The 16,442-nt window shown below is 28.6% G+C and overlaps 3 protein-coding genes and 1 non-coding gene across 4 annotated transcripts; 1 reads left to right on the top strand and 3 right to left on the bottom strand.

Annotated features, from left to right (window-relative positions):
- Nucleotides 1–1,399: 1,399 nt before the first annotated feature.
- Nucleotides 1,400–3,682, bottom strand: LOC114187526 (F-box protein PP2-B15-like). The gene is made up of 3 exons (XM_028075794.2): nucleotides 3,348–3,682; nucleotides 2,454–2,572; nucleotides 1,400–2,221 (listed from the first exon to the last, which is right to left on the bottom strand). Exons 1-3 carry the CDS (start codon nucleotides 3,600–3,602, stop codon nucleotides 1,789–1,791), a joined length of 807 nt encoding a protein of 268 aa, XP_027931595.1. The 5' UTR covers nucleotides 3,603–3,682; the 3' UTR covers nucleotides 1,400–1,788.
- LOC114189320 (small nucleolar RNA snoR69Y) lies at nucleotides 1,408–1,504 on the bottom strand. The gene has a single exon (XR_003605624.1). It is a non-coding gene; the product is annotated as a small nucleolar RNA snoR69Y (small nucleolar RNA).
- A 1,562-nt stretch (nucleotides 3,683–5,244) lies between the features above and the next one.
- Nucleotides 5,245–6,676, bottom strand: LOC114188872 (F-box protein VBF-like). Its single transcript, XM_028077530.2, has 3 exons — nucleotides 6,328–6,676; nucleotides 5,976–6,094; nucleotides 5,245–5,865 (listed from the first exon to the last, which is right to left on the bottom strand). Exons 1-3 carry the CDS (start codon nucleotides 6,598–6,600, stop codon nucleotides 5,394–5,396), a joined length of 864 nt encoding a protein of 287 aa, XP_027933331.1. The 5' UTR covers nucleotides 6,601–6,676; the 3' UTR covers nucleotides 5,245–5,393.
- A 2,836-nt stretch (nucleotides 6,677–9,512) lies between these two features.
- Nucleotides 9,513–11,365, top strand: LOC114188537 (mitogen-activated protein kinase kinase kinase 20-like). Its single transcript, XM_085675120.1, has 2 exons — nucleotides 9,513–10,273; nucleotides 11,284–11,365. The coding sequence occupies exons 1-2, from the start codon at nucleotides 9,513–9,515 to the stop codon at nucleotides 11,363–11,365; spliced, it is 843 nt and encodes a 280-aa protein (XP_085531246.1).
- The last annotated feature ends 5,077 nt before the right edge of the window (nucleotides 11,366–16,442 follow it).

Genomic DNA, 16,442 nt, shown 5'->3' with positions numbered 1-16,442 from the left:
TATCATTCTTCTTAAGAATCTCCTTAGTTTTTTCGAGGCATCAAACCTTAAATACATCCTTTTTGTTATGAGATGGTCTCCCAAGATAAAGATGAGTTAAATAGGTTTGAGGTAAATTGATTCGTGACCTATCAACCAAAATTTTTATTATTGTTTTACAATTTTTTCATAATTTTTTTATTATAAATATTTATTATGTCATGTCATTTAACAAATTGATATTTTTAAGAATTAAAATATTGTTCAATAATATTTGAAAGATTTAGATGTCAATTTATTTGTTTGTACAATTGTACATACTTGAATAGACTTTGTTCGATACTATTTTATAAAAATATTTAATGTAAATGAGTTACAAATTATAACTACTTTGTAATTTAGATAAGTTCATATAATTACGATGCTTGACTCATCTTAAAAATACTTAGAAAGGGAAATTGGTTATATTGTTAATGTGTTTATAAGATGCACCTATAAAAAAAATTGAATATTAAGAACATAATAAATAAGAGTTATTTATTTATTATTGATCACCAAACTATAAAATTTATTTTTATGTATATTCTTTTTATTTGTAATTAAAGATAAAATGTTATATTTTAAAAAAATTTGAATAGGAATAATGATGGAATTATTCACTAATTTAATGAACTTTACTAATTTATAATTTTTTTTTCCAAAATTTGTATTATGTTTGGATACTTTCATCTGCATTATTATGAGTAAGTTTTTCCTTGAGTTTTATGTAAGGATGATGTTTTATTTTAATATTTGAAGTTAAATATTATTTGAGTTTTGCTTAATAGGTTATTCTTTTAAAATGTTTTGAAATCCACACAAAAATTGATTCAATGATTAGATTATGGATGTTAAAATATATGGTTAATTAGACTAAATTCAAGATTGATTTATTATTAAAACGCTCTTAAAAATACCTTGGAAACTTATTATTTTGCTGAAGCTGATTATTCAATCTGAAGATTTGTTTCTCCAGTAAAAATAGGTTTGATTAGATTTATTTATTTATTTATTTATTACTTATTTATTTAATGAGTTTGAATGTTTATTATAAATATAAAATAAATATTAATTTGCATATTTAATTAATTAAGCTGTGAATTATCCATTTTATATTTCTTTAAGATTTAGTTTTTTTATTATCTTCGAATAGAGATAATTACCCAGTCGAAAAAAAATTTCTTTAATTTAAAAGAATTAACCAATCCCAAGAAAAACCTAGTGATGTTGTAAAACAAATCAAAACCTAGTTGTAAAACAAATCAAATATATTTTTGAGTATGATACTTGAAGAGAGATAGAGAAATATAAAAATGTAGATGTAAAATTTTTGTAAATGTTTCAGATATCGAAAATCATGAATAATCACATGAAGCCAAGATTATAGTTATAGAGCTCAGATAGATGTGGAAAAAATTACATTCCCAGACCTTAAAAAAGGTCTCATAATGAGCTGGGATTCACATTTATCATCACTGCGAACGAACCAAATCGAACCCAATCGAAGAATAGCACCAAACACAAAATCAAATAAAATCAACCTAAAAAAAAAAACTAAAAGTGAAGAAGAACACAACCACAATGAACGTTAAGCAATGCAAGTACCCACCACCACGGCGCTGCCTTGTTACTTCTCGTTATGAGAATTGCAATTGCGAAGCCGCAGAAGAGCATTTTAAAGAGAGCGCATGCTAGGGCTACACGGGAAAACAAAAGAAAACAAGTGCCACGTTCGGCCCACAACGCACAAAAAAAAAACAAAAATGTAAACTAGTTAGGCCCATTAGCGGAGGCCGTTTCCAAGTGTTTGGGCCTTATTTCAATTCCATCAACTATGAGACCACCTTTCAGGTGCACACCTTCGACTTCCTTGAGGCACATTCTGACCTCTTCGTCTGAATGGGTGCAGAAACTCCCCAATTCAATCTCCGACCATTCCTCGTCTTCAAGCTTAGAAGGAAAACGAAAACAACATTTGGTGTCTGTTTTTCGACATGAACGTATGCAAACGGTTCCTTGTGATTTATGTTTGCCAACTTCTACCGACACCTCCGATGGTAACAAGTCTAAGCCATAAGCACGATCCGCGATTTTCACTTTCAAGTACGCTCCGTACAAGGTATTGGGAGATAACATTCCACTGTTTATGCTTCCCTTTATTTCCAGCCAGCTTATGGTTCTCAGTTCAGCTGCTTCTTCGAATCTACGCACAATTTCAAAATGAGTTTGCAATTGGTAATAATTATGTGCCATTCATTGAATTAGGTAAACTTAGGTTGTGATTATTAAAATCACAAAGTATCGGTAGCGTTAGGACATGGCATGACACCTATGAAGAAATTGAAGTGGAAAGTTATAGTTAAAAGAGAAAAGAGAAAGTGTTTGATAATCGGAAAGATGATGATGATGATGCAGAAACAAATAGACAAACAAACCTTGAACCTCGGATGGGTTTCCAGGACCAATACAGAGGGCTGTTTCCCCATGCAATATAAAGTTGTCTTGCGCTCAACAGGTAACAAATTTTGCCACTTCTCTTCTCAATGGAGAATATCTGTTTGTAAATATTTTCATTTTTAATGATTCATCTTTTATAAAACCATATGATAAATTTTATTAAAAATGTTAAAGGTGATTTGTGCAACCACAGACAATGTCGCAAATATGAATTAGATAATTCATATTTGCTCCACCGCCTGAGGATACCCCATCAACCTTGAGCTTGCGACAAGTGTATTTAGTTGCAATTTCTACACTTTTATGTTATATTTTGGTGCTGCATTGATTTGTTAAGACTAGACCTTACTCTCTCTTGTATTATGTTTTAACTCTATCTTATTTTTTCATTTTATAAAATTAATTCAAAAAGTATTATTCTCTTCTTAATTGTTTATAGTTTAAGTATTTGAATAGATTAACAACTGCATTTTAATCGAAATATGAATAATGTTTTAAAGTGAACCACTTGTAAGAAAAACATTATTATGAACTTGCAGACTCAAACACAATTGACACTGTAAGCATAAAAGGGCCATGTGTTGTGTGTCTCAGAGGTGGGGTAGGGTGTGTTCATTTTATCCATCATTATCATACGTAAATAACAATTAAACCATCTTCGATTTCCAATATATTAATCATTTATTTTCTAACAACGTTTTGCATGAGTTGCAACTTGTAAAGACTCTAACAAATGTAGAAGGTTTTGGTAAAAAATGCAAACTCTTCGATTAGAGTTTACATTCGATCAAATTGTGGTTTTGCTATGAGCCTTTAGAATCTGCAGTCATGCAGTGAAACAAAACAAAGGGACAAACACTGAAGAAAATTACCTTGTTACCGTCGTCAATTGGTCGTGGATTACATAACATGAAAAACAGTTGTTTCTTTGAAGAACACGATAGTGAGGAAGACACAAACCTAGAAACAATTTGATGATAATTGGGTGGCAAAAACTTCTCCCACACAGCATCTGAATCTGCCATTGACTGCACAATGGAGGAGACCAGAGAGGACCTGCACAAGTCCTGAGGGGAAGTGAAGGATAAAATGTGTGCAAAGCAATCGTAGGGCAAAAGTTCCATCATCTGAAAACTCAAAGTTTATTGAAAGAAGAGTACCAAAATCAAAATTTTCAACGCACACCTACTTTTCACAATGAGCGAGTTGTGGTTTTTGTATATATATATATATAATATAACAACACTCTGTGGACGAACATGGTCCAATGAATGAAATATATCGATAGTATGACGACATTTTTTTCACTCCCAACAACTATGTCAACATGGAGACAGAACATGACCACATCCAACACAGTACGACTATTCCTAAATTTGGAACTTGGAAGGCAACTTGAATCACACAGATTTGGCAAATTTTTAATTTTAATCAAACATCACATTATGTTATTTTTCATTCCAATAATAATATTTTAATTCATTTTTCTTAAATTACTTTTAACTTATTATTTTAATCGCTCTCTCAATTATTTATTTTTATTTTTTATTGATGTAATATGATAATTTAAAGATAATTGGAATGTTACTAGAGTTTTTTTTTTCATCAAGTTTAATATACCTCTTTCGCATAATTTATGATCAGGTATTTTCGTTTTACTTTTTAATTTCTTAATCAACTTTTGTTTCACATTTATAAGTAATTTGTTGACGTACTCTTTTACAACAATAATATTTTTTTACAAACAAATTTTTAATAAAATTGACAAAATTATTAAATAAAATAATCTTTTATTTTTTATAAAAATAAAATAAACAAATTTTAGGACTTTTTTAATAAAAATAATTATTTGTCAAAATTTATCAAATCAAAATTTTGTTAAAATATTATTTTCCTTTTAGACAAATCCTTTTTATACATCACCCTACATAGTCCTTACAAATGACCCCGTACAATTAGTTGAAGTGGAGAACTTCGTTCTTCTCCGTTAAAAAAAGTCACATTTTTTTTTAATTTTGTTTTGAAATTTTTTTTTTAAATATTTACAAATTTTGTTGAGGAAAAAAATTTGCAAGAAATTACTATTCATTTTCTTGCAAAATATTTTATATAAAATACTTTTCGTAATAAATTTTGTAGAAAATATTTACAAATTTTATAATTTTGTTGAAAATGATTACCCACAAAGAAATTACCTGTTAATTAAAAATTTTAAAAAAACTTACAGAAAAAAATATTTTCTTGCAAATTTTTATAACAAATTTGTAAAGAAAGTCTTATATAATATGAGAATTTTTAAGTATTTAAAAAATTTTACATTAATATAAAATTATTTAATTATTTTAGTTTATTAATATATAATAAATATTTTTCATACTAATAAAAATATGAATAATTATTTTAGTTTATTATAATAATTATTATTATTATTCGATTTTTATAATATTGATAAAAAAATAATAAATGGTAATTTTTGTGGTTTTATCCACAGAACTACAATTTTTTTTTGAAGTTTTATGATTCTGATAATTTTTCGTATATACATATATTATTGAAATTTATAATTTTTTAATGTACATGTTATTATTAAATAAAGAAATTTTTGAAAGTTTTAATAAAATTCTCATTTGTATATTATTAGATTTTGACAAATTCTTTAAACAAAAATAGTTTGTCTTATTAATAATCACAAATCTTTTAAAATCCCAAATAAATACAAGTGATATTATACACGTCTTTTAATTAGGTAGAGATATTTCTCATCGAAAAAGCTGTTTGATTTTTGTTTTAGTTATAATAATCTGATTCATGGATGTGGTGCTGCTTCTAACTGTGTCACCACACAGAAGCGGTCAAACCGTAAACTGAAGAAGGGAATAACGGTTGAACCATTCGAAAACAACAAAACATGATAAAAATCAAGGAGCATGTTTGGGTCTAATTTCGATGCCTTCAATGATAATTCCTCCTTTCAATTGATAACTAACTTCCCTGAGATTCATCGTTATTTCTTCATCAGCTTCGTCAATGAAAAACTCTCCCAGCTCAATCTCCATCCACCCATCTTCTCTTTTCCAGGGAATCGAAATCACTTCATCTTCCTCTCCAAACGCCGCCTTTCCCATCACCTCTCTCCGGTTCCCATAAAACAGACTCTCCATCTTACACTTCTTCTCATCTTTGCAACCCAAATACGCTCTCCCTCTCTGCACTTTCTTTCCGATAGTAACCGATACCTTCGACGGAACAAACTCAACCCCGAATGCGCCATCACAGACCTTCATTATCAGATACGCCGCATATGTCGTGTTTGGCGTTAGATTCTGCGTCCTCATCTTCCCTTCTATTTCTAACCAACTTACTGTTCTCAGCTCCACCACCTCCGCAAATCTGCAAATCCTCGCAATTATATATATAATTCTCTCTCTCTTTCTTTCTTTTTCTTTTTTTCTTTTTTCTTAATAACTATTCATACACGTGAAACTAAATCATTAAATTACCTTGATTCAGGAAGTTGTTTCCAGCACCACATCATAGGGTGGCTGCTCCATGCTATTGCCAGTTCCCTTGCTGATATGATAAAAGATTTTTTACCTGAACATTTTTCCAATCTGAATATCTGCATGAATCATACACAAGATATAAGAGATTTAATACTAATAAAATCTGAGTCCATTCATATACAAAATTTACATCATTCAAAATTTTATGAGTCTTCTTCGTTCTAACTTTTAATAAATTTTTCTTTAAAATTGAGTATCTTTCACTTTGTTACAATCAAATCGTGACATATGAATCAGTACACTTTTTAAATAAAAAGAGTTATAGCGATGAGTGGTCGATTTTGCATACCTTGTTGCCGTGGTGAATGAGAAGAGGCTGGCAAAGAGAATAAAAGAGAAGTTTGTATGAAGAGAAGTTGAGCGAGAAAGGATTGACGGCGCTGGAGACAATGACCTCGTGATCAGAGGGCAAGAAACTTCTCCAAACCATGTCGGAGTCGGCACATGAGCGAAGGGTGGAGGAGAGCAGTGAACATAAGCATGCCTCTAATGGTGATGCACGTGACAAGATTTCAGAAATGCAATCTAGTGGCAAAGATTCTATTTTGGAGCAAGATCCCATGTTTGATGATGTTCGGTCCTAAAATCAGGAGAAGAGATAGTTTATTGGATAGGTAGAAAAGTTTGAAAAGAAGGGGTTTTCTGTTTTCTTTATACAATAAGCGTGGCACACCTTTTTGCAGTTGGCAGTAATGAAAACATGATGCGTTGAGCACGTGCACACGATTTGCAATATGTGTAGTCAAGAATTGTGGGTAGTCAGAGCATGTTCAGGGGAGAATGAGAATAGATAAGGTATTAAGGTAAGGTAAAGTAGGGTATAATTGGTATGACGATAAAACATTAACTCCATGGTGCTTTACTTTCGAGCACAAATTAAAATAAATAATGAAAAATACTTTATTTTTCATCATGATTTCCATAGAATATATTTAGGATTATGATCTTCGACAAATTTTTAATTAATAAAATTTGATAAAGTTTACTTTTTAACATACACTAAACATTTTTTTTCTCTTTTCAATTCATATTAAATTTTTATTTCATCCATTAAAATATTGTCATAGGTATTTTATCAAAAATTTGTTAATAAAATTTTATAAAAACATAATTTTTTATATATTTAAGGTAGAGTTAGTTCAATTTTCTTTTGTGTAATTTTGTCTGACTAACATAAAATTATCCTCAGCTTTTGTTGATTGAGATTTATATGAAAGTTGTAAATGAGGAGATGGTGGCTGCTATATGCGTTTGTTCACACACCTTTTTGAGAGTGAATGAGGCAAGTGATATGAATAAATTATGAAAATAGTCTGCAAATTAAATTGAATTATTTATTCTTTAATTTATTATGGCTTTTATATCTATAAAAAGATATAAAGAGATTTTCTATTTTGTATCCTAATTTCATAATACCAATTATACTCTTTATAATATAATTATTTATTAATTTTTTTAAAATTAACTGTTATTTTTATCTATTTTCTATAAAACTGTTTATTTTTTTTTCCTTTTTTTATTCTTCAATAATTATTCTCTCTAATCATTTCATTTTATTTTTAATAAATATACATTTATTTTATATATTAACTTAATAATATTACACTATTATCACCTATTAATATAATATAATTTATATTTAAAAAATGCATACACAAAAATACAATATTACTTGTGTTTACGCTAATAATTTATTAATAGTATATACAAATCCGTCTCTTTTTTTATCTTATGTTAAATATAGATAAATGACTGAGTAAATTATAAATGCACTAGTTATGAAAAAAAAATACATAATATTATGAAATAAAAAGATTAAAAAATTAGATTTAATATATTTTGTACATAAATCAAATAAATAAGCTACCTACTATTATAAAAAGATATAGGAGATTAATTTAAAAGAAAAGATATATGAGATTAATTTAAAAGAAAAGATATAAAAATAAAAATATTATCTCAGTTTTGAATTATTTGATAATCTTATGATATATTTGTTTAATAGATGTCATTATCTAAAGAAATAGAATTCTAATCTATAAAAATAAGATAATATTTGTTTTTACATTTCAAATACTCAATATAATAATACATTTTAAATCTTAATCCGTTGAAGACTCTTATAACTTAATTAATTATATTAAAATAAATCTATATTTTGTTTATCATGTGTAGTTTTTTAGACTCTTTATATTTATTAGTTAGTTTAAAAGTATTTTTTGGATTCAATTTCTTTCAAAATAAATTACAATATTTGCTATTAGTTGCTTTTGGTAGGTAGAATATTTTATGCCTAGTATATTTTACTATAGTTTAGCTTTTTCTATTAAAATATATAATATTGAACTTTTCTATGTTATAATCTAATTAAATAACACAAAGTAATAGTTAAATTATATTTTTTGTATGGTATTACTATATTTTACGTATCTAATAATTGAGTATAACTATTAATAATATTCTCTTATCTGATCTTTAATTTGTTTCAGAGTGATAATGATAATCAATCTTTATATTATCTATTTATTATTTATCTCCTAACAATTTAATCACCATTAATATGACCTTAACTTTTCAAATTATAGGATTGAACATATTAAAGCGTTGTTATTAACATTAATTGCTGCCTAGCATATTCCTACTACAACTACCATACGAATTCTTACTTCAATTACCATCAAAAAACTAAAATTATACAAACAAATATATGTCATATATCGATAGGGATCTTGAAAGCATTTAACGTATGCTTTGCAGTTATTTGAATTATTAATTAAATTACAGTTAAAATAAATTTTAATTAGTTTCCTTATTTGTTTTAAGAAATTTGACGATAAGATAATATATATCATAATAATATATTAATTTTCTATGTTTTAATTTAAATATTTACAATACTAACAAGATATATATATTTTCTGTAAATTTTCTTTTGAAAACTTCTTTTTAGAAAATATTTTATAAAAAAATTAAAAGAAATTGTAAAAAATACTTACGAATTTTATAATTTTATAAAAAATAATTATCTAATGAAGAAATTACATACCAATTAAAAATCTTAGGAAAATTAACAAAAAAAAAATTCGTATAAAATTTTATAACAAATTTGTAAAAAAATCTCTTGAAATATAAGAAATTATAGTAGTGTTAGCTATTTTCAATCACACATAATTATATGATTAAAATGTATTTTCTCTCTTTTTTTAATTGGAATACACTATATTTTATATATCTTCAATATGTGGGATATGACCATTGATAATTATTTTCTTATCAATTATCTTATCTTGTTTAAGAATGATAATTAATCTTTAGTAAACATATCTTTAGCTATCTTTCTCATATTAAGGATGATTATTTCGAACTCATCAAGATTTATATATATATATATATATATATATATATATATATATATATATATAATATGACTCTTGGATTTTAATACACTCTACAAGTGTAGCGAAATCTGAAAATATGGCCGAGTGGGAGAAGTTGAGCGTTCTTGGAGAAGGTTCATATGGCACGGTTTATCTTGTTAGTGTGCGTCTTCTAGAAGAACACAATTCAAAGTTCTTACTTTTAGCTTTGAAGACAAGCTCTTCTTATTCAATGCTAAGGGAGAAAAAAGTTTTGGAGTTATTATTGGGTTGTGAAGAAATTGTTCAATGTTATTTTTACAAATACATTGTTGAGAGAGGTTGTTTAACTTACAACCTTTTCATGGAGTACGCCCCTCATGGTTCTCTAGGTGATTTAACAAAGACAGAGTTATTATCCGACAAGGAAGTGATAGTCTACACTCACATGATTCTCAAGGGACTTTCTTGCATGCACGAAAAGGGAATTGTTCATTGTGATCTTAAACCAGATAACATTCTCCTTTTTCCTTCATCGGATGGTCGTGCAAAGTATAAACTAAAGATTGCTGATTTTGGATTGTCTAAGACTAGAGAAGAGACAAATACTGATTTAGGAGAGATCAAGTTCAGAGGGACACCCTACTATATGTCGCCAGAATTAGTTAGAGGTTTTAAGGAAACACCTTTAGATATATGGTCCCTCGGGTGCATTGTTATTGAGATGAGCACTGGACTTAGAGAATGGTGGAACTTCCAAACCAAAGACCAATTATTGTGGAAGCTTGCATTTTTCGAAGAAGCACCGAAAATACCAGATAAACTTAGTTGCGATTGCAAAGATTTTTTGGAAAAGTGTTTGATGAAAAATCCTGAACAAAGATGTGTTAGGAATCCAAGTGTGAGTCTAAGTTCCACATTGACCAGAAATGAGAAAGTAGAGCATCATATAAGGATCAAGGCCCATAAACCCATCGCCTTAAGGTTTTGGGTTGAGAGTGGTGTCAGTGCCTTATATGGTTGGGCTCAGGTCTCATTGGTGTTTGTTATCTCCCTAGTGAAACCCCCTCTGTAATCCTAACAAGTGGTATCAGAGCCGATGGTTAATACCGGCTCAGACGAGTGCAGTACCAGTATGGTCCTAGTATCGAAAGTCTTCCTGGCAAGAGTCCTAGGTAAGGGTTCCAGGTAAGCGTATCCCGTTAAGAAGAACGACGGTACAGAAAAGGGCAGAAAAGGAGTACTCGTGGTTGGGCAGCCTCCGCTAGAGGGAGAGTGTACTGTGGTTGAAGGGACTCACCCTTGAGGGGGAAATTGTTAAGAATCCAAGTGTGAGTCTGAGTCCCACATTGACCAGAATTGAGAAAGTAGAGCACTATATAAGAATCAAGACCCATAAACCCATTGCCTTAAGGTTTTGGGTTGAAAGTGGTGTCAGTGTCTTATATGGTTAGGCTCAGATCTCATTGGTGTTGTTCTCCCCAATGAAACCCCCTCTGTAAAACCTGACAAGTGGTATCAGAGTCGATGGTTAAAATCGGCTCAGATGAGTGCATTATAGTCTTAGTATCGAAAGTCTTCCTGACAGTGTGGGTCAGGTAAGCGTGTCCCGTTAAGAAGAACGGCGGTACAGAAAAGGGCAGAAAAGGAGTACTCGTGGTTGGGCTGAAGGGACTCACCCTTGAGGGGGAGATTGTTAGGAATCCAAGTGTGAGTCTAAGTTCCACATTGACCAGAAATGAGAAAGTAGAGCATCATATAAGGATCAAGGCCCATAAACCCATCGCCTTAAGGTTTTGGGTTGAGAGTGGTGTCAGTGCCTTATCTGATTAGGCTCAGATCTCATTGGTGTTGTTCTCCCCAGTGAAACCCTCTCTGTAAAACCTAACAAGATGGACAGCTAAAATGCTTCTGGATCATCCTTTTATTCAAAAGGAATATCAAATGTCATCACCTACGTGTAATACTTAGGATTAGATATAATCATTTAGTTGAATTCTTCGATGATTCTATTAGTATTGAAAATTTTGAGTAGATCGGAAATTCTTACATAGTACATCTTTTTATGTAAACTCACTGAGTAATGCTTGTGAATTCACTCGGTTGATAAATTTATAAGTTTGTTTATTTTATAAAATAACAATTATTTTAAAAAAATAGAAATAATGTGTGCCTTATTATCTCAATGTAGAACCGAATCTAAAAACCATAGTTCTGTTTAAAATACATGATCGGATCAGGTCAAAATAAACAAAATTTATTTAAGTGAATTGGATGGTGACAAATTCATTATTTAAAGAATGAAATATTGAAGAAAAAAAAATCATTTTATCAATAGAATTTTATAAACGAAAAATTTTATCAGCAAAATAGTATTTATTAATGAATTTTAACGAAAGAAATTTATCGGTAAAAATTGTGGATAATATAATATTTTTATTATTGATGGGTATTTTTTTTGGTAAACTTTGAGTGTAAAATGAATGCAAAGTTTGTTTTATGCTTTAATTATATCATAAAATTTGTTGGTAAATACTTTAGTAATGAAATTTTTTAAATTCATCAGTAGATTTGTCAATAGTTGATTTCTTAAAAATTAATTAATATAATGAGCGTCAATTTTTGCACTAAATTTAATGAAATAATTTTTTTAAATTAAATGGAGATAGATGAGAAAAAGAATGATAAGAAAAAGAAACAGCGAAGGCAACAATTATGAAAGAGGAACAAAAAAGAGCAAAAAAAGTACCAAATGCACCAACGGACAACAACACTAATGCCAAATGTTCTACAAATATTTTGTGAATGCTAATTTTTTTTATAAATATATACAAATTTGAGGGAATCAAACGCATAAAATTTAAAAGAAAAATCTTTTATTTATGTATTAATTTTATATAAAAGAATTTGGGGAGGAAAGCCCCTACTGCATAAAGAAACTTTGACATGAGAATGAGAGTGAGAGTAATGGTTACAATGACAATAAAGGAGAGAGAAAAATAAAAGGAAGAAAAGGAAGAAAAAAAAAAGAATAAGAGGAAGAAGAGAAAAAAATATGAAATTGTAATATTTATTGAAAAATTTTATTAACGAGAAATTTTCATTGATAATTATGACCGGATTTTGGTGTCGATAATTATTCATTAATATTTTATTCCATCAATAATAATTAATGATAAATTTTATCAATAAATTTTTAATCATTGATGAGTTTGTAATAATTTTATTTTATTGATGTTTTTTTTTTTTTTATTACCAAACGTATGCAGTTTTCCCGGGTGAGGATAGAAGAACAAACAACAATAAAAAAAACCATGGATGCGTCGTGTTGAAGAAGAGAAAGAAAAAAAATGTGTATTATGTTATTGTTTCGTTTGTATTGGCGAAAGAGCAAGCATAACAGTGTTACAGTGGTACTGAAAGAGACTAGGAATGGGTAAGACATAATATTGCTTACAGAAGTTAACAATAGACGAAAACACAATTCAATTGCAATTCCGTAACATGAAAATGAAATAGAAATAAAATATTGATCTACTCATCAATTTGTATCTCACCTTCATTCATGCAAAAATTCATCTTAGTCAATCTATCACAAACTACAACTAAAAATATAAAATTATCTCAACTCGTTTGGCAAAAAATTACTTAGATTCATCCGCAATTTTGCAAACATATACATTAATGTAAATATTAAATAATAATTGAATTTATAAATCAAATACAAATATTGTTATTTGAAATTTAAGAAAAAAATATATCGATCATTTTCAAAAACCGTCGTTACTACTTTAATCACCGCTACTTTTGGTTGTTCGCCAACGGTGTTGCTATAGTCGTCGCTTGTATTGTTCCGCTTGTTATCGGTGCTGATATGTTTGTTGTGGGTGCTGATCTCCCTACCATTGGTGGTTTTGCGTTGGTCACCAATGTTGGTCTGTTGTGTTAATGCTTAAGGGCATCAAGTTAGGATTACGCAAAAATCACTTTCGAAAATGCTTTTTTCTTTTCCTTTTCAGTTAAATGTATTAGATTGATTGTTTCATGATTGATCTAATATGTCTTGATATATTATGATGGTAATGTTTCAACCATGGCTAGTACATAGAAGAATAGTAGGTTTAAATTGTTAAAATGTGACCAAACTCTTATTTTCTTAAGCCACCTTTGAGCACTCTTAGTATTATATGTTTATTTTGTGGACTTTGTATTACAGGCTACTGTAGATTTTATTTTGGGCTTTGTATGATGGACCATGTAGACTTTATTTTGGACTTTGTATGATGGACCAAGTTGCACATGGTTGGGCCTTAGAGAACCCATTAGTGTAGAAGCATTTTTCATTGACTTTTCAAGTCAATGTGTGCCTAGAAGGGCAACTTGGATGGTAAGAGAGACTTATCTCCTTTGGGAGAGAGTGACCATGTGTCATGCTCTCAGTGGAGAGGTTCCCTCCTAATGGTCATATGACACTATGGGAATGAAGAGTATTTTTCACCTTTTTGAGTGGCCACATGACACTCTAGAAATTGAGTATTTTCCACCTTCTTGAAGGGTCATGTGTCATGCTCTCATTGGAGATGTTTTCTAGTGACCCTATGACATTCTAAGAATGAAAAGTATTTTTCAACTTCTTGAGTGACCACATGACGCTCTAGGAATGAAGAATATTTTTCCACCTTCTTGAGTGACACACATACTCCTCCTATTGGAGATGATTCATGTCTTGGATTCCAAGCTAGCCAAGTAAGAGTTTTTAGGGTTTTGCATCTCCAAATTTGGAGACACCTTAGTCTATTAATTGAGGTGTCACCTCCATTGTAAATTCACTTTGAAATTAATAGAGTTATGCCGGCAAATTATTTTGTGTCTTCATACTTGTCTCCAAAGTTTTGGCTAAGACATCCTATGTGATCTCTTCTGGTAATCATTCCTTGAGTGTAGACCTCACCTCACTTGAGAACATCAAACCACACCATCCTACTTACCAAACCATAAGAACTAAAAGTATCATTTGTTTCTGTTCAGGTTTCCACGCACCACTTTACACCATGGACTTTATCTTCTAGCTTTGGAGCATTCTTACTTAAGAATAATTAATATGAATTTAAAAATAGAAATTTAAGATTTTAAGACAGTAAAAATATAATAATAAAATATGTCATCATCTCTTTGTTAGAACACCACCCATGCACAATGTAAATATTCAAAATATTTGACCTTAATTAGGTTTTAACGATTAATTTGGTTCACATGAGACAAAGGTATACTGCACTTGTGATGATTTTTGTAGAAAATTGAAGGTAATTGGAGATGGTGACATTATATACATTAATATTGAAGTTGAAGCCTACGGGGAATTGACTAATCAACGTGTATTGTTTTGTCTCAATGGAAATAGTGAAGCTTCTTGTTACAGGATTATCACTCCATTCAAACTTTATGATCCTTATACAACTATTTGTTTATGTCATATTTTACCGGTCAATTTTTAAAAGATATGTTAAAATGTCAAATCTTCTTTGCGCATATATAATTTTTTTTTAAATAATAATTATATAAAATATACTAAGATTGAAAAATAATATTTTTATTAATATATTCATATAAAATAATATGTTTTTTATTGTTCTGTTAATATATCAACATGTCATTACATATTTATAAATCGATAAAATGTGAGAAAAATATATGATGTTAAAATTAAAAAATGGTAATATTTATTATATGTTATAATTTATGATATTTTGATGCGAAGCTTAAATTTTAATTTTATAAATTTATATGGATGTTTTATATTTTTTGTTAATATGATTTCATATATTATACTATTATTATATTCATATTACTTATTTTTGCTTTATGGTTATTTTTCTAATTTTCATACTTGAAAACCTTTTTTTTAATCCTAAACGTACCATCGTTTATTTTTTTTTTCTCTTTGCATATGTATTTGATTTTTTTGTATTTACTTTTGTTTAAATATTACAAGTAGAAAAGAAAAATTATAACCATGGAAACTAAATAAGAAATTACATCCTATATTTTAATGTTATATGTAATATATATGTTTTGTATATAAATATATTAATCTAACGTCTATTCTTTTAAACTATGATGCCCTGATACTTCAACTTGAGTCACGTATACGTGTTCGATATTTTAGGATACTTTATTAATGAATATCTAATTTATAAAGTCGTATACAAGAAAATTTTTTAATAATGATTAATTTTAGTGACAAAAAATAATTAGTCATGATAATGACCAATTTAGGTACCAATTTATAAATTAAACATATTGACAACTAAAATAGTTCAAAAAATTATAATTGGTTCCTAAATTGGTAACTAAGATAGTTTCTATTATAAATTGCTTTATAAATTGGTGATTAACATTAACTACTAAGATTTTAATTTGGATTCACATAATAACAATCATATATTTATTATGTTTTTAAGAATTATTATATATTTCTCAATATTCATATATCACGTATCTATTATGTATCATATCCTATTATTTTAAAATAAATGTATTGACGTATCGGATACGTGTCATATCCGATATAGTGTCGTATCTGTGTATCATAGCTTTCAAGTAATTCAATTGATAATTTTTATAAATTATTCTCTTTTACATCTTCAAATTTCTTATTGAAAATATTCTAGATTGAGCTTAATTATGTTCATAAAAGTGTAATTATTTTTCAATTTTATTGATTTTTTACTTTTGTTTTTTGTTTTTGTCACGGATATTACTGAAAATTACAAGTATACATAATAGGCTATCTCCATTACATAAACTAATTTTTAGAACTAAAATAAACCATCATTTAAAATCCTACAACATCCAAAACTCCAATTATATTTAGTTAGTATTGAAATAAAAATCTTCATTTTTGCGCCCACAGAAGAGGAGTTTCAGTGTTCATGGAACTAGTTTTGTCTAATTCCTTGATTCCTTTTATTCTTACATTCAATCAAAAGAAAAGGCACATCAAGAAGGGATGTGATGTGCCTCACCTTAATGTTCACTTTTGATGACA

The sequence above is a fragment of the Vigna unguiculata genome, chromosome 6 (genome assembly GCF_037176805.1).
Source record: "Vigna unguiculata cultivar grain cowpea cultivar isolate G323 ecotype 2 chromosome 6, ASM3717680v1, whole genome shotgun sequence".
Classification (NCBI taxonomy): domain Eukaryota; kingdom Viridiplantae; phylum Streptophyta; class Magnoliopsida; order Fabales; family Fabaceae; genus Vigna; species Vigna unguiculata.
This window is presented reverse-complemented; position numbering and strand designations above follow the sequence as displayed.

Excerpts from the sequence above, each read along its gene's own strand:
- LOC114188872 (XM_028077530.2), bottom strand. The coding sequence starts at position 6,600 with ATGGGATCTTGCTCCAAAATAGAATCTTTGCCACTAGATTGCATTTCT. Across the intron at positions 6,095-6,327 it reads TCATTCACCACGGCAACAAG|ATATTCAGATTGGAAAAATG; the intron begins GTATGCAAAATC and ends TGATTCATGCAG. Across the intron at positions 5,866-5,975 it reads AAACAACTTCCTGAATCAAG|ATTTGCGGAGGTGGTGGAGC; the intron begins GTAATTTAATGA and ends GAGGATTTGCAG.
- LOC114188537 (XM_085675120.1), top strand. The coding sequence starts at position 9,513 with ATGGCCGAGTGGGAGAAGTTGAGCGTTCTTGGAGAAGGTTCATATGGC. Across the intron at positions 10,274-11,283 it reads TTGATGAAAAATCCTGAACA|AAGATGGACAGCTAAAATGC; the intron begins AAGATGTGTTAG and ends GTAAAACCTAAC.
- LOC114187526 (XM_028075794.2), bottom strand. The coding sequence starts at position 3,602 with ATGATGGAACTTTTGCCCTACGATTGCTTTGCACACATTTTATCCTTC. Across the intron at positions 2,573-3,347 it reads CAATTGACGACGGTAACAAG|ATATTCTCCATTGAGAAGAG; the intron begins GTAATTTTCTTC and ends ATTTACAAACAG. Across the intron at positions 2,222-2,453 it reads AAACCCATCCGAGGTTCAAG|ATTCGAAGAAGCAGCTGAAC; the intron begins GTTTGTTTGTCT and ends AATTGTGCGTAG.